At 44.5% G+C, this 22,487-nt stretch overlaps 1 protein-coding gene across 3 annotated transcripts; it reads right to left on the reverse strand.

Moving 5' to 3' along the window:
- Positions 1 to 8,956: 8,956 nt before the first annotated feature.
- On the reverse strand, positions 8,957 to 22,202 carry Ido1 (indoleamine 2,3-dioxygenase 1). Of its 3 annotated transcripts, none has more exons than XM_052751853.1 (10): positions 22,076 to 22,202; positions 20,135 to 20,230; positions 19,708 to 19,827; positions 17,232 to 17,350; positions 14,958 to 14,972; positions 13,527 to 13,626; positions 12,455 to 12,572; positions 11,293 to 11,344; positions 10,750 to 10,898; positions 8,957 to 9,558 (listed from the first exon to the last, which is right to left on the reverse strand). In XM_052751853.1, exons 3-10 carry the CDS (start codon positions 19,747 to 19,749, stop codon positions 9,203 to 9,205), a joined length of 951 nt encoding a protein of 316 aa, XP_052607813.1. In that variant the 5' UTR covers positions 19,750 to 19,827; positions 20,135 to 20,230; positions 22,076 to 22,202; the 3' UTR covers positions 8,957 to 9,202. The 3 variants fall into 3 exon arrangements, with proteins under 3 accessions (XP_052607813.1, XP_052607814.1, XP_052607815.1); XM_052751854.1 differs by having other exon boundaries at positions 20,121 to 20,230; XM_052751855.1 differs by lacking the exons at positions 20,135 to 20,230; positions 22,076 to 22,202 and adding an exon at positions 19,967 to 20,098.
- Positions 22,203 to 22,487: the final 285 nt, after the last annotated feature.

The raw sequence follows: 22,487 nt of genomic DNA on the forward strand, positions 1-22,487 counted from the left end.
GTTTCCAATTTGATGAACTCTGAATTGAAATGGCCCAGGACCAACAGCCCAAACAGCACTGAATGTTCTCGTCCACCTTTTTAATTGCTTCTTTGTTCTCATTTTCAATGGGTCCGTGGACCTTTCCTTGACTAGCTGTTCAAGCATCTGGCACTGTTGTGACTGTTTTTTTTTTTTTAAACCTTTCTTCTAAATATCTATTCCTCCCAGTTTTCTATTAACCTCCTCCGTGACAATAACTAATATCTAACAACCTCGGGTCTCTCTTTTGCTAAGTCCTATGGTCAGCGCCACCCACAGAGCACCCACTTAATTCCCACTGCAGCTGAGTTCGTCACAGGTATCAGTCCTCTAATTCAGAGGACACTGTGGCTCAGATGTGTCACACTAAAGACAAATGCCATGTTATCTGTAAGAGATAAAAGCAGGACAGAACATCTGACCTAGACCACATCCCCAGCCACCCTCTGTGAGCTCCACAGTGCAACCTTGACTTTCCCCTCCCCGATCTCATCAGAGACTTCTGCAGTCCTCCTGAGCCTGGCAGTCAGCTGTGCTGGGCTTCAGTTATGCTGCCCTATCTCCAGGCCCACGTGCCTCCCATCTGCTGCATGGACATTTCCCCGGGAGTCTCCAGAGCAGTAGTTTTCAACCTGTCGGTTGTGGCCCTATTGGAGGTCACATATCAGATACCCTGCATATCAGATCTTTACATTATGATTCATAACAGTATCAAAACTACAGTTATAAAGCAGCAATGAAATAATTTTATGGTTGGAAATCACCACAACATGAGGAATTGTGCTAAAGGGACACAGCCTTAGGCAGGTTGAGAACCACCGCACCAGAGGTTTCACAGAAAAGATCTCAGCTCATGCACTATTTACTAGATGTCTTCTAGTAAGGAAGTAAGCAGGGGCAATACATAAAACTCACAGCCACTAGCTGAAGTCCTGGCTCAGAAGGCTTGGTATTTAGTGACACATGGAAGCCGAAGTGACCCCCTTCTCCTTCGCATCAAGGAGATCTCCCATATTTCAATCTCCCACATTTCAGATCTTGGCAGATGGCATCTCCCAGAAACCAGGGTGTGACTGGTGGGGCTCAGTAATGAACCTACATTCTCTTGCTCTGAAGTTTAATATAAAGAACAAACTAGTGGAAACACATGAACTGGGGACCAATAGCTGAGGACACCCCGTGGAACTGGACTAGGCCCTCTGGATAATCGAGACAGTTGTTTAGCTTGAACTATTTGGGGGGGGGGCAGGCAGTGGGAATGGGGCCCATCTCTAGTGCATGAGCTGGCTTTTTGGAGCCTAGGGCCTATGGTGAGACACTTTGCGCAGCCATGGTGCAGGGAGGAGGGGACTGGACCTGCCTCAACTGAATGTACCAGGTTCTGCTGACTCCCCATGGGAGACCTTGCCTTGGAGGAGGTGGGAATGGGGGGTAGGTTGGATGGGAGGGCTGGGGGTGGGAGGAAGGAGGACAGGGGAATCTGTGGTTGGTATGTAAAATGAATAGAAAATCTCTTAATTAAAAAAAAGAAAAAATAATAATATAAAGACAAAAGAGCCTAAAGAGAAGTATGAGAGCCTGCACATGCCAGCACCTACTAAATACCTGGAGCTGACCTGGAAGCCACCTCTCCATCAGAGCTACATGCAGGAGAGTATCAGTCTTGGTATGAATACTAATCCTTCTGTGCTGTTGTTGTTTTTTGCTCTTTTGAGAGGCCCAACACCCAGCTCCCAAATAAATCACACATGGAGGCTTATTCTTAATTATGAATGCCCATCGTTAGCTTGGATTATTTCTTGCCAGCTTTCCTTAACTGAAATTATCCCACCTATCTTTTGCCTCTGGCTTTTCCCGTTCTCTTACATCTGTAAATCTTACTCTTACTCCGTGGCTTGATGTGTATCCGGGTGGCTGGGTGGCTGGGTGGCTGGGTGGTTGGGTGGTTGGCCCCTGAAATTCTCCTTCTTCTCTGGCTATTCTTTGATCTCTCCTCCAAGATTTCTCCTTCTATATATTCTCTCTGCCTACCAGCCCCACTATCCTTTCTCCTGCCTTGCTACTGGCCAATAAGTTCTTTATTAGTCCATCAGGTGTTTTCAACAGACACAGTAATAAAGCTTCACAGAGTTAAACAAATGCAACATAAACAAGAGTAACACACCTTAAAATAATATTCCACAACACTTCTGCCTTGATAACTCTAGTATTTCTCTGGTTCCAATCTACTGCCATGCTTCAGGAAGGTTGCCATTTACTACTGGGACATCACTTACATTGCAGTGGCCCCTAATAACTCTACCCACCTGGACTCTGCCTCTAATCAACTGTACCATCTTCCCATGTCTTCCTAAATGGATTCCTTGTACAGCATCTGCTCTATCACCCTGTTGTATTATTAGGCTGCTGTCAATCATCCCTTGTAAGCTTTATTTCTAACTACTGGAGTCCCTTAAGTCTAAATTACTTATTGTTTACACTTTGAAGTTGATCATTTTGCTTTTATTCAAATACTTTATGCTGTGGGATGTCTTTCTGTATGCTGTGAATATGTGCTGCTCCCATTGGATAAAAAACAAAGCTGTTTGGCCTATGACAGCCAGGTGGGAAATCCAAGCAGAGATACAGAGAGAAGAAGGGCAGAGTCAAGAGAGATTCAAGGCCACCACTAAAGGAGCAATAAGATGTCAGCAGACCGGTAATGCCACAGCCAAGTGGCAACACACAGATTTATAGAAATAGGTTAATTTAGGATGAAAGAGCTAGCTAGCAAGAAGCTTGATCCATAAGCCATACAATTTGCAATTAATATTAAGCCTCTGAGTAATTATTTTATAAGGGGCTGTGGGACCACAGGTGGGAGAGATTCATCTGGACTGCTGGGCAAGGCAGAACCAGAGAAATTTCTGTCTACAACTTTATTGTAACAAAGACATTTTGCTGGTAAGATCGTCTCCTTTGTTTTCAGGATAAATCAAAATGACTTCATAGCATGGCTCTTGAGCAGGTGGGAGAGGGTTATATGAATGTGATCAAGCCCTAGGCCCCACTTACCCTTGGAGAAGGGTCCAGAGTATAATACTCTCCAAAGGGTATTTTCTTCAAAAGACTTGTAATTCTGGCATCTGCCTTTCCTTAAATGGCACAGTCTACAATGTAAAGTCAAACAAAATGAGGTCTTCTTCTGCCTGAATGGAGGGGCTTGGAGGACTAATGAATGAAGTAAAAATACTTCATGCTTTTTAAACATGAAAACCCACAAGTACTTCTGACGTTGAAGCCATTGTACTGGTGACCATGATCTGGAAAGTAATTCTAAGTATTCACCTACCCTTGACCAGGTGCTAGCTTTGTCTTGATTAGGACTTCTAATATAATTAACCTAACCTATCTGTTTTTAATGAATAAAATTTAAAGATCTGCTATATGTTTGAATCACAGAGTTGGAAGGCATCTCTTTGCTAATGATTTTAGATGTACAAAACACACTATGTGTATTAAAGAAATTAAGATAATCGAAATTATTTTTATAACAGACTGTTTTGTTTTATAGGAGCCTCAGTTCCAGAACAAAATCAGGAGATGCAGTCTATGGAGCTCCAGGATTTGGTATTGGAATGTTTGCCATGTGCCATTATGTGTACCTTGGTTTTTGATGTTACAGAGGCTCATAGGTAAGAGATTTCTTTGAATATCTGAAGAGAATTTGGACTTTCGAGCAATATTGCTACTGGTAAGACTATGGGGGTGTTTGCAGTTGAACTGAAAGGGTTTTGCATTACGAGACAGGATGAGCCTATCTGGTCTGAGGCCGAGTATCACAATTTAGATACGAGATATCCCCCACAGGCCCAAGTGCCTGAACACTGGTCCCAGGTATTACTCTTATGGGAAGCTTTGCATGATGGGGCCTCAATGGAGGTGGTAGGACACTAGGAGAGCTGACGTGGAGGATCATGGGACACTAGGAGAGCTAACATGGAGGATCATAGTCTGTCCTTGGTTCTGTGTTGATCTCTCTACTACCCGACTGCTCAGTGATAGAACCACATGCCTGGAACTCCTGCCGCCAAGCCCTCTTCATCATGAGGTAAAATAAGCCCCTCTGTTTAATGGTTTCTTTTGAGCTTTTTGGTCACAATGACAAGAAAAACTTACTCAATATTCAATGGGACTGAAATGTAGGAACAGGATTAAAAACAAAAATATAGCCCATAATTATGTTTTCAACCTGTAAAACTTTTCATCGAAGCTGTGTGTATACAATGCTTTTGTAGTGAGGTTTTAAGAGCAAAGGTTTATTGCTCATTTCTTTTCCTTCTGAATATTACAAGGGCTGAGATTTCCTGTGCTTGGTTCCCTAATTAAAATGCAGATGTTAAAATTATCTTTTGGAAACATTCCTAAGATAGGAAGATATGTTAGATAAAGTTTAAGGCAACAGAAAGCTACCTATTGAGCCTACAGTCCTAAATGCAGATATTAAATCGATGAATGCCAGGTATGACTTAGAAAATGCCAAAGGGATCAAAGAAAAATACTGCAGCTATTGTTTGGTGTGAACTAGGAAGATCTGATTTTCTCTATATTTCATTATTTCACCCTTTTGTGGAATTTATACTTGATAGAAGAAAATGTTCCCTTCAGGATCAACACCATTTTTCAAAAAACATAAATGGTTGTTAGCAGTTGGGCTGATTTTGGATGACAATCGTCTGGATTGCTGAAGGGGCATGTGTCCCAAAGCTGCTGTGCAGGCAGGCTCTACAGTAGGGCAAAAGGTCAGGAATGGAGGTCCACTGAGGAGAAGCCGACCACTCATGATCATTCTACATGTCTCTCTTGCTCCATGATGGTGGAGATGGAGCAATCTTTCACACAATGACCAAGAAGACAAGTGTACTAACTTCTGTTTCCATCATCAAAATCATAGTCTGGTACTCAGCAACTGCATGACCACACATATTTTTCATCTCCTCACCCAAGTTGCTAATTTGATCTTCGAGGTGAAAGATTTCTCTCTCTCTCTCTTTTTTTTTTTTTGACAGAGTTTCTCTGTATGGCCCTGGCTGGTTGTCTTGGAACTCTGTAGACCAGGCTGGCCTCAAATTCAGAGATCCTCCTGCCTCTGCCTCCCAAGTGCTGGGATTAAAGTCCTGCGCCACCACCACCTGGCTTCACTCTTTTTTTTTAAGTCACTGGAATTAAAATTTCTCTTTTGATTCTATCATAAAATCAAACCTCAAAATGAATACCAAGGTGATTTTTTCCATCAACTACATTTCCAGTACTTTGTAAAAGAGCTAAGTTGAGGGCTAGATCTTCCAAGCTGAACAGATCTGCACACATGTTCATATTTCCTCCGGAGAATTTTCTGGTTAATTGTCACACCTGTGCCTACTGATGCTGCAGGTCAGTGGACGTTCCCTTAACAAAAGAATATTCTGTCCACCTTTTGGTTAGTACTGGACAGCTGCCTTGCTGTTCCTTGACATGTGAAGAGCTCTCTTTAGAAGCTTCGCAGACATCTCCCTCAATGAAGTAAACTCACCAATACTCTGAGTTTAAAGTTTAGCTTATTTTGACCTGTAAAGAGTAAATGCAGATATGGCATCTCATAATGTGTGCTTCTGATAACCCAGTGGTTGCTTTCTGTGTTGGGTTTTTGCTGTATTCAGAAAAGAATATTAGGGGTGTCATAACCTGCCAATATCAACTTACTGATGTGTTCATCATCAAGTGGTGATGTCATAACTAGTAACAGCTATAGCATTACAGCCTCAGGACCAAATATTAAATACAATTCCTGGTGCACTTTGTATTTTCTGGGAAATGCAGTTAGGAGTTCCACCTGGAGTGTGGTGCATTGGATGACATTCCTCTTGGAAATGCGTCCACAAAGATTGAAATCCTGATGTTTACATTAAGGGTAGGAAAATGGGCCTGGGGAGATGTCTAAGTGGCTAAGAGTGCTTATTGTTATTGCATAGGACCCAGGTCAGTCTCCCAGCACTCACAGGCATCCGAACATCAGTCCCAGGGGATCCAATGCCCTCTTCTGCATCTATGGGCGCTTGTGTACATGTGATTCACATAAACTCATGCAGGCACACACAACAGCACAGAAAATAAATCAATCTGTAAGATATTATAAAATATTAGTTCCTAGGACTCTATTCTTCCCTAATACAAAAGACTATTATGATCACCTGGTAGAGGAAGCGCCAAGCTACATTTTAGAGAATGTTTCATTCTCTAAATTCCAAGACAGAAGGATGCTCTAATTGGCGATGTATCTTCACCTTAGGTTGGACTCTCTATGCTGTTACAGTTTACCTATCTATCCCACTGACAGGATCACTTAAAATTCTGCAGACACCAGCAATGATTCTTTGCTTGGCAAGTTTCCAACTGTAAAATCCTTCACTTCATGTGTGATGTTGACCACCACGTTCCCAGGCTCCCATCTCCGCATTCTGTAGACTTAGCTCCCTGGGTGTGGTCCCCACAGCAGAGGTGCAGCAGCTGGAAGTACAGGGGGCCTTGCAAGGTCAGGAACTTGCCTCTGAGCCCCCAGTTTGAAACTGCTGGGCCATAGTTCTGCACTTAAATAGGCCTTATTTCCTAACCTTTACTGTTCTGTTACTAGGATATACTTTAAAAAGATCACTGGCCGGGCGGTGGTGGCGCACGCCTTTAATCCCAGCACTCGGGAGGCAGAGCCAGGCGGATCTCTGTGAGTTCGAGGCCAGCCTGGGCTACCAAGTGAGTTCCAGGAGAGGCGCAAAGCTACACAGAGAAACCCTGTCTCGAAAAACCAAAAAAAAAAAAAAAAAAAAAAAAAAGATCACGTATGAGTTGGGGACTTTGGAGAACTCTTACAACTAAGCATTCATACTTGATTACCGTGCAGGGCATGTTGGAGACTGTCCCAGTGCTTTGTATATGGTGGGCAGGCACAAAATCATGAAGCTACATAACCAGCCCTAGTATTGGCAAAAGCCAAAAGGATCAGAGTTTCTTTATGAAAATCTTTTAGCACAGTGAGCATTGCAATGTAATGGTCTGAAAATTCTAGACTCGGATGTTGACTTTGCCATAGCTTTTGGAAATACTGGACTCTATTAAGTGTCATTTTCCCTAAGGAAAAGGCAACTGGAAATGTCCTTTTATTGTGAGGAGTGGGGGATTGATGCGTGTGAAGCATTCAGCAGTGACAGGTATAAGGAAGGACTATGAACTGTCAGCATCTTTTGCTACATCCTTGATTTCTGCTTTCCCAATTGCCCCTCCTGTGATTTCAGATCATCGAAATTCCTTCATTTCCCACTTCCCCAAGTTGATTTCCTAACATATTCCAAGTAAAAAAGAAATGATGAGTGTAGCTGAGAAACTAAATGTCTTCCCACTGGTCATGGTGGCCCTGAGTAGCTTATTTCATCCTTCTGAGCACTGACTTTTGTAGCTTGAGTTTTCCTGCCTGGCCCACAGTCAGGGCAAATCTCTCTCACCTGCCAGGCCCAAGCCGCTCAGACCCAACCAAGTAAACACAGAGACTTATATTGCTTACCAACTGTATGGCCGTGGCAGGCTTCTTGCTAACTGTTATTACAGCTTAAATTAATCCATTTCTATAAATCTATACCTTGCCATGTGGCTCGTGGCTTACCGGCATCTTCACATGCTGTTTCTCATCGTGGCGGCTGGCAGTGTCTCTCTCTGCCTTCCTGTTCTTTCTTTTCTCCTCTCTGTTAGTCCCGCCTATACTTCCTGCCTAGTCACTGGCCAATCAGTGTTTTATTCATTGACCAATCAGAGCAACACACTTGCTATACAGAATATCCCACAGCAGACTTTGTCATCTTGAAAAGAAAAGCTTGACTCAGAATTCATGGGTTTTGCTCATTTTAGTTTTAGTTTTGTTTTTGAAACATGGTCTCACTCTGTAGCCTAGACTGGCCTGGCACTCACTGGGTAGCTTGTCTGGCCTTGAACATCCATTATCTCCTGTATGTAGGGATTGCAGGCGTGCACTATTACATCTGGCTCAGGTGGCTTTAATTTGTATTTATTCACTTACTTATTTTTGTGGTTTTTGGATACAGGCTGGCCTGGAACTTAGTAGGTAGTTCAGTCTTCCCCTGAACTTCCATGGTCCTCCTGTGTCAGTCACCTGAATGCTGGGATTACAGGCACAAGCCACTGTGTCCCCATTTCAATTCCTCTTAACTTATCAAGGATCCCACTATTAAATTAACTCATGTCAGAGTATGAATGCCAGTAACCTAGTTTTTTAAGGGGACCTTGTATTATGAAGCTTTAGTAGTAACTTTTCTGTTTCTGTGATGCAATACCATGACCTGAAGCAATTTATGGAAAACAAAAACAAAACAAAACAAAAAACCAGTTCATTGTGGCTTGCGCTTCCAGAGAAGGTGTCCATGAGAGTTGGGACGGCATTGCAGCAGGCAGGTGAAGCAGGAAGCTGCCCGGTCACATATTTAACCACACGACAACAGAGGATGTGAACTGCAAGCGGACAAGGCTGCAGGCCTTCAACGTCCACTTCAGACAGCAAGGATGCACCCCTTAAAGGCCATAACCACCCCAAACCATGCCACCAAAAGGAGCAAGTGTTCAGCTTGCTCAGTGTGAACTTATGGGGGAGCATGCCTCATTCAAACCATCACAAAAGCGATCTTGTCTTAGCCCTGATAAAGGTATTCCCACATCCGGCCATCCCAGAGATATTTGCTAAGACTGGTAAATGGTCATCTGGCATCCTAAGCTTACTGTGTAATGAGAATACAGACCAATGAAAAGGTAACAATGGAAAAGTGCAGTAGTAGTAACATCTTGCAAGCTTAAGACTCATCCCTGGTAAGTAAAAGTCATTTGGAGGGATCTTTAAGTACAGCTACAAAGGACACAAGATTTATTCCACTTCACAATAATTTTTATTTAGTGGTTTCATTGTCACATTCCAATCATCAATATAACTTACAATATTTCTTATATCATTTTTAAATATTATTAGTTAGTTCACTTTTGTTATTCTCCTACAGAGGATGTACAGATGATTTTTAAATCTATATCATGCCTTCTTGGTAAATCATTCAATACTCTTACTCAGTGGGTCTAATTTAATGAGCTATGACAGGTTGGATGCAATCTTGCTACCCTAAGCACTGCTCAGAAGGGCTCTCTCAGTTGCATCCCTTACACTCTGCAAGAAATTCATGACGTCAGTACCCCCGGTCCCTCTGTTTTCCTCGTTTGAGGATTCTTCCGACTTGGAAGCACCCCCGCGCTGCTTCTTTGCAGGATCCACAATGTATGTCCTTACTATGTTAAGGTGGAATTTTCTCAGAGAGACCAGGCCGTTCACACACTTATTATATGCTTTCTGAAGGTCTTCATCGCCTCTTGAAAGGACAAACTCACGGACTGAGGGACCTGACTCTAAGGAGCACAGGAAGTTGCGGTGGGCTGGAGGCATGTACTCTCTCATTTCCTGGAGGAATTCTGCCGGAGAGCCTACAGCAAGATAAAGACAGGTAAGGGGGTGGGGAGAGAGGAGAGAAAGGAGGGCAGAGGCCCTCTGCCTGATCACTGTCTACAGCCACTGAGGAGGATTCGAAGGAAGGCCACCCAGAACAGCTTGCTACTTGCTGGTAGCAACGGCTATTACTGAAGATTCCCGGTAGTCCTGAAGACAGAATAAGTAACACGTTCCTAATAAGATATTTTGCCACCCGGGTGGCGGTGGTGCACGCCTTTAATCCCAGCACTCGGGCGGCAGAAGCAGGCGGATCTCTGTGAGTTTGAGGCCAGCTTGGGTTACAGAGTGAGATCCAGGAGAGGCTCCAAAGCTACACAGAGAAACCCTGTCTCAAAAAAACCAAAAAAAAAAAAAAAAAAAAAAGATATTTTGCCTCTGTTTGCTTTGCCCTGCCTTCTTTGCCTCTTTTGCTCCCCTTCTCTACTCTCCCTCTCCATGACTTCCTCTCTCCTTGCTTTATTTGACTCTACTGGACAGGATCTCACTATGCACGTAGCTGAGGATGGCTTTGACTTTGCAAGACTTCTGCTTCAGCATCCTGAGTGCTGGGATTATGGATGTGCAGTGTCACACCTGGCTCTTGCTTGCTTGCTTTTCTGTCAGATTTGGATCCTTCTGAGAGATTGTTGGTCTAGAAAGGGAATGTGTCATCTGCCCTTGGCCAATCACGACGCCCAACTGAAGGGTTTAAGCGATCCTTTTAAACATGTATCTTAAGTCAGTTTCACCCAGCACAAACGTCTATGTTTGCTAAGCTTAAGAAAACACAAAAGTGGGAGGGTCTTTCTCTCTTTCCCTTGAAACTCCTAGAAAGCATTTCATAAATGCAGTCCTCGGTGCAAGCCTCGCTCTGGGCTGCCAGGCTGCAGGATGTTGCACACCAGGGCAGTGCCAGCCCTTTGCTGTCACTGAGGTCCCTGCGTCCCAGCTTCTGCTCACAGATGTGTCTCATTTTCAGTGAGACACTGGCTGTGGCTGTGTGTCAATACTCAGTGCAGAGAATGATGAACCTGGGTGGGAGCTTTCGCTCATCTGTGAAATGGGGTGAGAGTCCCTAATGCACCAGATTCGTTCAGGAGAGAGGCTGTTTAGGGAGGATCCTTACCCTGAATTGAGATACAGTCCTGTTAGCAGAAAAGAAAACACACGTTGTCATTTCCACCTACCTTCACCACTGCTGTGCTCTATTCCCAGAAGGACGTCGAGGCACTGAAAGATGCTGCTCTGGCCTGCACTGCCCCCTGAAAACTTTTTTGGGGTATCCCAGACCCCCTCATACAGCAGACCCTCTGCCAGCTTGGGGTTGCCTTTCCAACTAGGCCAGAAAGAGAGGAAATACAATTTGAATTAATTGTCAGATAGAAAATCATATGCTAGAGGTAGCTCTTCCACACACCCTCTGTCACTCATTTTCATGCATGAAAATAATACATAACATAGTTCTGAGACAGTTTGACATGCTTCCTGAGTGGACCTTGCTTTACCCTAGTTCAGATCATTCTCTCTGAGTCATTTTCCCACCCCTGTTCCAGGGATTCCCTGGCCGATAGTCACCAGAGAACACAGCCTCTGCTTTCTAGGCAAGATGGATGTGGATGTGAGCATAGGAATTATTATTTCAAGCCAAAGAATAGTAGAGATCAGCAACTGAGATCTAGTCTGTTCTTTACATGAATTGAGAAAGCCAACTCAAGCCTCAGACTACATACCCAGACAAATATATGCGCAGAACATTGAAAAACTGGTCTGGATCCACAAAGTCTGTGAAAAGATGGAAGTATTTACTAAGCAGCGTCAGAGGTAGACAACGAATTCAACAAACTGTGAACGACTATCTGGATTTCAACTCAGACTACAATAAAGATGTCAGGCAGACCTACAGAGTCTCTGTGGTCAGGCACCTCTTTTCTCTGTCCTCTCCTGGAGAAGTCTACTCATCGCCTTCCCTGTACCCCATATTGGGTCTGCTAAGGGACTAACTATCCTCATCTACAAGACACTGTCGTCCAAATGACACTGTCAGCATTACCCAGAACCACTCCATGTGCTTCCTGACACATTGGACGCAATGCTTGCAAAACCAACCAGGACTGGGCAGGTAACTCAGTGGTGGTGTGCTTTCTTAGCATCTGTGAGCTCTGGGCACCATCACCAGCGGTGCATACACACACACACACACACACACACACACACACACACACACACACACACACACACACACACACACTCACGCATGCACGCATGCACGCACGCATGAGGTAGCCCCATGGGATCCGTTCATGGGTCTTCCTAAAGCTTACTAACCTTTGATTAGAAGGGTTTTCTCCCTCAATAGGCAATCAGCAGCAGCTTCAAACTCACAAACAAAATTCCACTTGTTAAATGGAGCCAGGAAGGCTGATTTCCTTCCCAAAGTACTCTTTTACACTTCCTGGGTTTTGTAGAGTCTCTACTTTTTCTACTTCGATTTTGGAACAATTCTTTTCTCTGATACCCCACAGTGAATTTGTGAAGAAGCAGAGTTAACTCAGACCAGAGTCTAGGTTTTTCAACACTTAAGTTGCCTTTGCATTCAAGAGGCTTCTTCGTGGATTTTAGTGTCAGGCAAGGAAGTTCCTCTGTGGTTAAAAAGCCCCCGCTTGGAATTCTGGGTTCCTTGTTTACTACCAGGGGCATAAGCTTATCTCTTTGACTTTAGATTTCCTTTCCCGAAGGAGAAAATATTGAGATATACCACACAAAAGCGTAATGCTGCGGGGAGAGGGACAGACACTCAGTAACGGGTACCTTGCGCTTCCTTTTTTAAGCACCTCTTTGCTTCAGACACCAGATGGCTGTGAGCCCAGAATATGTACCGCCAACAACACTTACCACGCATCCTCTTAAAATAGTCCTTGGCAGCCTCCAGACTGGTGGCTATGTCACCCAATGCCTTTCCCAGTGCTTGATGGTCTTGACGCTGCACTGCACTGCACACAGTGGGGACTGCCTTCGAAGTAAAGTTTAAACATGAGAGGTGTGGGAGATCTGGCGGCAAACATAGGCACAGGATAAATCGTATCTTACTCCGCAGATCAAGTTCACGCTTCCACTTCTAGTTCCTGTGTGCACGTGGACGTACATGAAGTTGTATACACCTGCGGGTGCACACGCATGTGCTTGTTTGTGCTTATGTGGAGGCATGTGAGATTAACATCTAGAATCATTAAGGGCTGCTCCATTGTTTATGAGACAGGGCCTCTCCTTGGCCTGGGGCTCACTAATTAGGCTTGCTGGCTGACTGGCCAGAGAGCCCTGGAGATCTGCCTGTCTCCACCTGGGCCTGACAAGTGCACCCCAACATGCCCAGCTTTTTCATACGGACTCGGGAGACGAGACTCAGGTCTCATGCTCGCACAGGGAGCACTTTATCCATCTCTCCAGTCATCTGCATTTCTCTTTCCATTTCTCTTTCAGAAAAAAAAATGGATTTACATCACTCTATATTAATGACAAATCCCTTTGAAGAGTTTGATTTCTTGCTGAGATTTCAAATTTGATTCTAAATGCATGGCCCCTGGATTTTATATTTCAGGAGATGTACAAAAGAAAAATATTGGGGGCTGGAGAGATGGCTCAGCAGTTAAGATCACTGGTTGCTTTTCCAGAGGACCCAGGTTCAATTCCCAGCACCCACATGACAGCCCACAACTGTCTGTAACTTCAGTTCCAGAGGATCTGACACCCCCATACAGACACACATGTAGGCAAAACACCAGTGCACATGAAATAAAAATGAATAAAATGTTTTAAAAGAAGAAAAATATTTCTTTTTTAGTAAAGGATGTATTTCCTCCAATTTTATGAGCAGGGTAAAGTCAACCATGCTATTGTAATTTAGTTGCTATGGGGTTGCCCTGCTTACGTGAATGGGAAGGAAACAGCTAAGAAAGAGCAGACGTACTTGGATTGCAGGAGAAGCTGCGATTTCCACCAATAGAGAGACAAGGAAGAAGCCTTTACCGCAGTCCCCACCAGGAAATGAGAACAGAATGTCCATGTTCCTGAGAAAACCAGTAGCAGTTGGCAAACAATACGGGAAAATTAACAGCATATTTGTAGAGCAACATACTTTCCCAGCATCTTTATTTATACTTTTTTTATTTCAAAAATAATTGTACCAGAATGGTATGCTATGACCTACTCTCTCTACTACATATTTGAGAACACTAAAAGTCAGGTTTATTGGGTGCATTGTCTAAAGATCATATGTAATTAAGGCCATGCTCACCCTTGGAATTTAATTCCAGAATATGGACCTAGAAACCCCATGACAGGTCAGTTTCCATAAATTGTACAGGCATGCATATTGTCATAAATATATGCTCAAAGTCCTGAGTTCTATTCCCAGCAAACCCTGCCCATCCATCCCCCTAGTTAACCCCCATCACACACATACACACACACACACACACACACACACACACACACACACACACACAAGATAGGCTAGATTCCATTTTTCTTTTCTACTGAAGTTTTGGCATAGTTGAAACCTTGGCTTCAGAATCTGTGTATCTATGAGTTTTGAAGTATTTAGGATTCCTGGGTTCTAAAACTTGGCCATACCACTGCTTGTCTGCTGTGAGACCCTGTTTTAAAAAGCTCTTAATTTAAAGATACTGTTGAAATTCTTAGCCGTCATCAATAGAGGCCTATGGAACCATTCTTTCCCTCCCCTTTCCCACAGCATTATTTGTGTTTGTCATTATTTATGGTGGTGCAAGCTAGAGGCCTCCTGTCCTGATAATGCACCAAAATGTTTGTGCCTCAAGACCTTCATACTCACTATAAACACTAGCCCTCCCCCATCTTCTGGATCCCCCCTTTCAATCTTCTGTTTGGGTAGTGCTCGTAGCATTTTATTTTTTATAAATTTATTTCTATATATTTAGCCTAACTTCATCTAGGTGAGATTACACTGTGTCATATGTTTTAGTTCCCCAAACTTTTAATTAAGTTTAAAACATAGATCAAAAATGGTAATGATTGGGTTAAAAAGAGCAGGCATAGACTATTTGGTGATATTATTAACTACTTCTAGTCATAAAGGTCATGGGGTCACATACACATAGAGGCATGCACTTTTTGTATCTGTTCAATATTAATTTCATACACATAGATGCAAATAGCAGCTTTGCAAGAATCTGTAGCTAAAATACCAAATAGACACAGTCGTATCAATAGATACAATTAAGAGCTGGATTATTTGCCTTTTAAATAATTATTTTAATTACTTTCTTCTTAAATCCAATCATTTGGGATATTTCCATAAACCTATATTCACTTTAGATGGCAAGTAATTCTTAGAATAAAATAAAAACCAAATACTTACTCATATGTCATGGGCCTTAGGAGAACAGCCACGAAACAATGTGCCAATTGGAAGAGAAAAAGGAAACAGTTATAAAACCAGGTGAATTTGAGTATTGGTTCATACACTATGATCCATTAGTGTTGACGCTCAGGTTTAATGAAGGAAACACATGGTTTTTATATTTCTCAAGATTGCTTACCAGTGGTTCTCAAACTTCTTATTGCTGGGACCCTTTAATACAGTTCCTCATGTTGTGGTGACCCCCCACCACCACCACAAAATTACTTTAATTCCTACTTCATAACTGTAATTTTGCTACCGTTGTGAATCATAATGTAAATATCCGATATGGCAGGATATCTGACATGTGACCCCGGGGGGGGGGGGGGGGGGGTCACAACCCACAGGTTGAGAACCTCTGGCTTAAACATTAAGAAATCAAAGAGCACACACTCAGAATTATTTGTTGTTATAAAGGTACACCCTAGAACAAATTCTTCCATTTTGAGGCATTCCCATGTGCCGACTCCATCTCATACATATACGCTTGTAGCCACAGGGGCTGCTAGCCCTGTTGCTTCCTGCAGGTCCCAACACTAGCTGACTTCTGAGCAGGCTGGCCCGAAAGCTCACAGGTTACCGCTTCCTCCACTGAGGATGTGTTTACTCTTAAATGTAACTGTCTGTCTAGAAATTAAGTTTGGCCAGGTGGTGGTGGCGCACGTCTTTAATCCCAGCACTTGGGAGGCAGAGCCAGGTGGATCTCTGTGAGTTCAAGGCCAGCCTGATCTACAGAGAGAGTTCCAGGACAGGCTCCAAAGCTACACAGAGAAACCCTGTCTCGAAAAAACAAACAGAAAGAAAGAAAGAAAGAAAGAAAGAAAGAAAGAAAGAAAGAAAGAAAGAAAGAAATTAAGTTTGTGGGATCTCAAAAATAGGTTAACGAAAGGAAACCACACATTAAGAAGTCCATATTTGATGTCTGTGCTCACTAGTGGTTTCAGAAGAGGGAACACTACTTGAGAAGATGCCACCACCAGATTGGCCTGTGGGCAAGCTTTTCTCGATTGGTGACTGATGGGGGAGGGCCCCGCTCAGTGTGGGCGGTGTCGCCTCTGGGCTGGTGGTCCTGGTGCTAGAAGGAAAGTTGGCTGAACAAGCCACAGAGGGCAAGATGGAAGCAGTGTTCCTCCGTGGCTTCTGCGCCAGTTTCTGCCTCAAGATCCCTCCCCTGAGTTCCTGCTCTGACTTCCCTGGATGATGGATGGACTTAGAAGATTAAATAAAATATTCCCTGCCCGAGTTGCTCTTAGTCATGGAGGTTTTTTTTTTTTTTTTTTTTTTTTTTTTGGTTTTTCGAGACAGGGTTTCTTTGTGTAGCTTTGCGCCTTTTCCTGGAACTCACTTGGTAGCCCAGGCTGGCCTCGAACTCACAGAGATCCACCTGGCTCTGCCTCCCGAGTGCTGGGATTAAAGGCATGTGCCACCACCGCCCGGCCTAGTCATGGAGTTTTATCACAGCAATAGAAATCCTAACTAAGACAAAGGTTTTATTGGTCTGAAATACAACTCTCCGGGTGCCATGCTACACACTTGAGATCCCAGAGTTCAGGAGACTGATTCAGGGGGACAACAAATTTAAGGCCACTTTGGGTTACGCGGCAAGACACTGTCAAAAAACCAAAACAAATGAAACAAAACCAACAACATGGATCAAAGCATCTCAATTACCAACTAACTTTTTAATGCAAAACCAACTCAATTCAAAAGCGTATTTATCATTCTTCTCTGTGTGCATGACTTCTCTGTGTTATAGTGCACATGTAGAGGTCAGAGGAACAGTTTGTGGAGTCGATTCCTTACTTCCTTTACTTGGGTCCCAGAAGTTAAACTTGGACTGACAAGGCTGTCCAAGTCCCTTTACCATCTTGCTAGACCCCAAACCAATAAACACTATTTAGAAAGTATTTTCTTGATGCAGAGGAAGGAATTGAAGAAGGAGAAACATGAAGGCATTTTCTGAGGCGACAGACATACTTCTATAGCTATTGGGTAGTGGCTGTGTGAGGCATGTACACAATAGTCAGATTGTACCTGAAGGCCCTCTGGGTTGTTCCCATATGTATCCAGATGCTTCTCTCATGAGCATATAATACATTTGTCATTGCAGACACAACAGTCTAAGAAACCATACCCAACCACAGAAGCCGTTCTGCCCCAAATTAAGGAACACATATCCTGAACGAATAGCATGCATTCCAAGCCCCGTTCTGCTTGCTCCCAGTTACATACCCATTGGGATCCTTTTTCTTCCAGTTTGCCAGGACGCAGTCTGCGTAAGACAGGATCGGAGGCAGGCCCAGCTTCTCGGAGAGCTTGCAGTAGGGAACAGCGATATTTCCGGGCAGCACCTGATTGAAACACACTGCTCATCTTGAGCCCCTGATACGCCTTTACCTTTTCTTCTCATCTCACTGTCAAAACCTGTCCTGGATCACAGACAGCACTTGGAAGCCAGTGTGTAATTTTCCCCTCTCACATTTCCTAACGTCACCCTGGCGATTGTTTAGTGTTCCTGTTTGGGATGCAGGTTGTTGTGGGCATAATTTGACCGCAGACAGGAAGAAAAGCTAAGGAGCCCAAAGGTTTTCTTTTCTAATAACCCTGGGTTGTTTTCACTCTGTCCTTCACCCATCCATCCCACGAGACATCATGTTTACTAGTGGCAGCAAAAAAAGGGAAACTCAGTTGTCTCTGGATTGCTTGGCTTTGTTAAGGACAAGGAATGTGACTCACGTGAGAAGCACAGGCAGATTGAACACACTGAAGCAGGAAACACTCCTAAACAGCGCTCCTCTCTCTCTCTCTCTGTCTCTCAGTGTGTGTGTGTGTGTGTGTGTGTGTGTGTGTGTGTGTGTGTTGTATGTTTGTTTTGTTTTCAGTAAACTCCACTGTCCCTGGCACTGGTACCAGGCATACTGATGCAGGCATGCTATCCCACTACTTGGCAGGATGATGCAGGAGAATTGAGAGTTCAAGGCCAGCCCAGGACACAGAGTGAGTTCCAGATTAGTGCTTCACGGTGAGACTGTCTCAGTACACAAAACAACAGCAGCAGCCCACAAGCTGTGTGGTCTAGCATTAGGTGGAGTACCAGGGGAAGAGCAGGAAGCCTACGGCACAGAAGTCTCTGTCTCCACTCTCTGGCCACCATCCTCATGCTCCCACCACAGGAGGCCAAGTGACTATGGACTGAAGCCTCCGAAGCTGTGAACTAAAATAAATACTTCTTCTCTCCCTTAAGGTGCTTTGTGCGGTACTTCATTGGTGAAGTGGAAAACTAGCTTTCCCTGTGGGTGAGTAGTACACACGCCTTGCAGACTCTTAGTTCCCTGGTGTCCAGGCCGAATCCTCCCAGTGGTTTTATTAAGGATACAGCTAGCACTGTGTTCTGCATCTGCCTGGCTTAACATCATGTGACTTAGAACTAAAGGGTCCCATGCAGTGATTAAGGCAACCGCTGTCATCGTGGGTCACAGCTGGGGTGTGTATATATAACACAGGGGAAAGGTAAGGGACCAAAGGCCACTCTAACAGTATCAAATCAGCACCATAACACACAGATGGAGTGACAGTCAGCCGATGCCACAGTTTTGAGAAATTATGAGTGTTATAATGGCTCCAGGTTAGCTCAATATACTCGTGGGTGGGTTTAACCAAGAGAGTAAAACCAGGAGCACTGTTCATCAAATCCCACTATGTATGCTGTGCACTGTGGACACTGAAACACTTCAGCTGCAGCTAGCCAGACATGTTTCAAAAGGAAATACGTTTTCTTCATCAGAGGTTTACAGACCCAGGACCAGAGGGGAACAGGGAAGCCTTTCGTCAAATAATTTGAGCTGGCTTGGGAAAAGCAGAAGGAGTATCCTAACACTTACTACAGCCAGCTTTACAGAAGCGAAGAAAGTCAGAATATTGCCTTACATTTTGCTCATTTATTTTTCACTTTGAAACAAATCCCTTACTTAGAAGAAGTTGCTGTATATTTTTATCACCAGAATTTAAAAATCCAACAGGGTCGCGATCAATTAAAACGTGTTTCACTTCACCTTTCTGTCATAATTCTGACTTCCCAACTGAGTTGAATAAACATGTTTTGTGGGATTTTTGTTGTTGTTGTTTTTAATGATGCCAAGACCATGATGGCCTCTACATGCAAACTTTTAAAATGTAACCCAGTGGAGCCTAACATGCACTAGTCCTGGGCTCAACCCTAGGGTTGGGAAGCACCAATTCCCCAGTGTCACAAATAGCAATGATAATAATACAGTTCTAATATTTAACTCTTTGCAGTACTAGGGTTCAAACCTAGGGCCATCCACACGCCAGCAAGATCTCTACAACTGAGCTGTGTTCGAAGCCCTCAAAAGTTTTTACTTTTTTTTTTTTTTGGTTTTTCGAGACAGGGTTTCTCTGTGTAGCTTTGCGCCTTTCCTGGAACTCGCTTTGGAGACCAGGCTGGCCTTGAACTCACAGAGATCCGCCTGGCTCTGCCTCCCGAGTGCTGGGATTAAAGGCGTGCGCCACCACCGCCCGGCAAGTTTTTACATTTAATATAAGCTGGAATTCATTTTCATGTTAATGAAAACCTAACATGAGAAATATCCAAAAAAAGAGAGAGAAAGATAGACAGAAAGAAAGAGAAGAGAAGAGAAGAGAAGAGAAGAGAAGAGAAGAGAAGAGAAGAGAAGAGAAACCTCCAAACCTTTCGAATGTCACCGTCCCCTCGGTTCCACACATACGCCATGGTGATGTACCCCAGAGCCAAATGTGCCAAGCGTTGCAACCTGTGCCCTTTCAGCTCGTCAATGTCGAGCGTTGGCAGCTGAGAACAGATGGAGAAATTTGACTAACATCAACCCTGGGAAGGTTGTAGGTTTTTTTTGTTGTTGTTTTGTTTTTTTTTTTTTGGTTTTTCGAGACAGGGTTTCTCTGTGTAGCTTTGCGCCTTTCCTGGAACTCACTTGGTAGTCCAGGCTGGCCTCGAACTCACAGAGATCCGCCTGGCTCTGCCTCCCGAGTGCTGGGATTAAAGACGTGCGCCACCACCGCCCGGCCAGGTTGTAGGTTTTAAAACCAAAATTAAACCATGAAGAAAGTACACAGGAAGGCGATTACACGGGTTTTCAAACCTTCTCAACTTCTTCCCGAAGCCGCCCACTCTCGATCAGTGGAGGAAGATTTCTGGCAATGTCGTTCCAGGCGCTGAATGTATGGGGCAGCTCCTCCTTGAAAAGAAAACAAAACCATTTTGTTGGAATTGCTCCTGGAGGTCACTTAAAGCAGCACAGGCTTCCCTGTGGATGGTCTGTCTTGCCTTTAGCTCCATTGGTGCCAAGAAACACCAGCCAGGTGTTGCCCCCTGACAGGTGCATGGGCAGAGGCCCATGAACCTTTCTCTTTTCCACTCACACCTTTCCAAACCCACCTCAAGATTCTACCCAAACCTTCCTCATTACTCCATCCTATACCAGTCTCCTCTCCATGAATCCCATGGCTTTTATACCTTTTACCCCGAGTCACTTATTTCCTGATACTTTCTTCTCAAGTATATTCTTTGAATGGAAGAAAAACGGCATTAAAGTCACCAGTAAATTAGGCACCTCACTCAGTTCCACATATATATTTCTCATATTCTGCAATGACCCGAGAAGTGTTCTCTCTGTCACACATTAAAAAATTTATCTGTCACTTATTTTTGCGTATAATTTATTTGCAGCTCCAACAAACATTTCCAAATTTCAGAATCAAAGCTGCATTGAGCTCCTAACATAGCTCTTGCAGGGTCTGGCATATTCCTGGACACTTAGGGCCTGTTCCATCCTCAGTAGGTAGCAGTCAGGGAATGTTGCTCTGACTTTCGCAGTTTGAGATAGGGTAAGCCGAACTAGGTTAGAGTCTGTGTATGCACATGTGTGTGTATGTGTGTGAGCACGAGCAGTGGTCCCTTCATGTGCGTGCGCGTGCGCGTGCGCGTGCGCGTGCGTGTGCGTGTGCGTGTGTGTGTGTGTGTGTGTGTGTGTGTGTGTGAGAAGACAACCTCAGGTGTGTCGTTTACCTTACTTTTGAGACTGGGCCCCTCTATCTATCCAGGAGCCCAACCTGGCTGGTTAGGCTGGCTGACCAGCAAGGCCCTAGGGACCCACTGATTTCAAGTGCACACCACCTCACTGTTTTTTGTTTTTTGTTTTTTGTTTTTTTTTTAATGTGGCTCCTGGGGATTGAATTCATGTGCTTGTGCGTGCATGGCATCCACTGAGCCATCTTCCTAACCCATGAATGTCTTTTTCCCCATCACAGTTTCCGACGGATTTGTTCTCACCATAAATCTTAGCAACCTCAACATATGACTGTTTTCTTTCTTTAATCCAGAATGGTCAGGTCATCACGTAAAGGAAACAGTTGAGGGGGCTCTCAGACTCCCGCTGAGACATGCTGTGCGTGTGCTTTGCGGGTATCAAGCAAAGTATCCACTTGCTTGAACATAAGCACCCCAATACCGGCATCATCGGGCTAGTACCTAGGCTGCTGCAGGTAAGGAGAACGCATGGAGAGTGAAGCCGTCGATGGGGAGGGGCTGCTGTATGCGTGGCGTCTACTTCCTCCACCACGGGTTATTTTCGCCCCCACCCTCAAATGAAAATGAAATTCAAATAAAGATATCTCCTAAATCTCAGATTTACAATCACACGTCGCCAATGAATCCCACAGACATACGGGCCAGGTCCCCAAACGGACTCCGGAACTCTGAACCACACCCACTGCGCAGTCCTGCTGCCCCTCCCTTAGGCGGCTTCCAGCTACACCAGCAGGCTTTCTCAACCATGGGTCCCGACCCCCTGCAGCATCGCTAGACACTTTCTCAAGGGTTGCCTAAGACCATTGTAAAAAAAAAAAAAACTAGACATTTACATTACAATTCATAACAGTAGCAAAATTACAGTTAAGAAGTAGCAACGAAAATAATTTTATGGTTGGGAATCACCATAGCGTGAGGAACTGTTTGTTAAAGAGTTGCAGCATCAGGAAGACTGAGAACCCCTGCGCTAGATCCTGAGGTGGCCAATACTCACATAGTGACCCGGTACACCGGGACCTCAACACTGGGTACGCCAGGGCACTCAAGGATGCAGGCTCCAGGGCGTTCCTTGCAAGTGTACCAGGCACGGTGCCCGCCGACGGGGTGAGCGGGTGCTGCGCGCTACACCGTGGTACCGCCCTCCAGGCAGCAAGCCGGTGGATTGGATGGGAGCTGCGCAGGATGCTCCTCCTGAGCGCCCCGCAGGGTGCACGCTCCAAAAGCCCAGAAAGCCCCAGACAAGGCAAACTGGTACAAGCTTGCAGCCACCCTTAACGCTGCAGGTTTCCAGTGCCTCGCCGGCCCGGGGAACCACCTTGGTTTTCCTTATCTTATCCCAGTCTCTAGCTCACTGACCCAAGATCCGTGCCTTCCCGGCTCCAGGCTCCTCATGGCTGGGTCCCTCC

This window comes from Peromyscus californicus, unplaced genomic scaffold (assembly GCF_007827085.1).
Source record: "Peromyscus californicus insignis strain IS unplaced genomic scaffold, ASM782708v3 Scaffold_23__1_contigs__length_62951481, whole genome shotgun sequence".
Taxonomy (NCBI): Eukaryota; Metazoa; Chordata; class Mammalia; order Rodentia; family Cricetidae; genus Peromyscus; species Peromyscus californicus.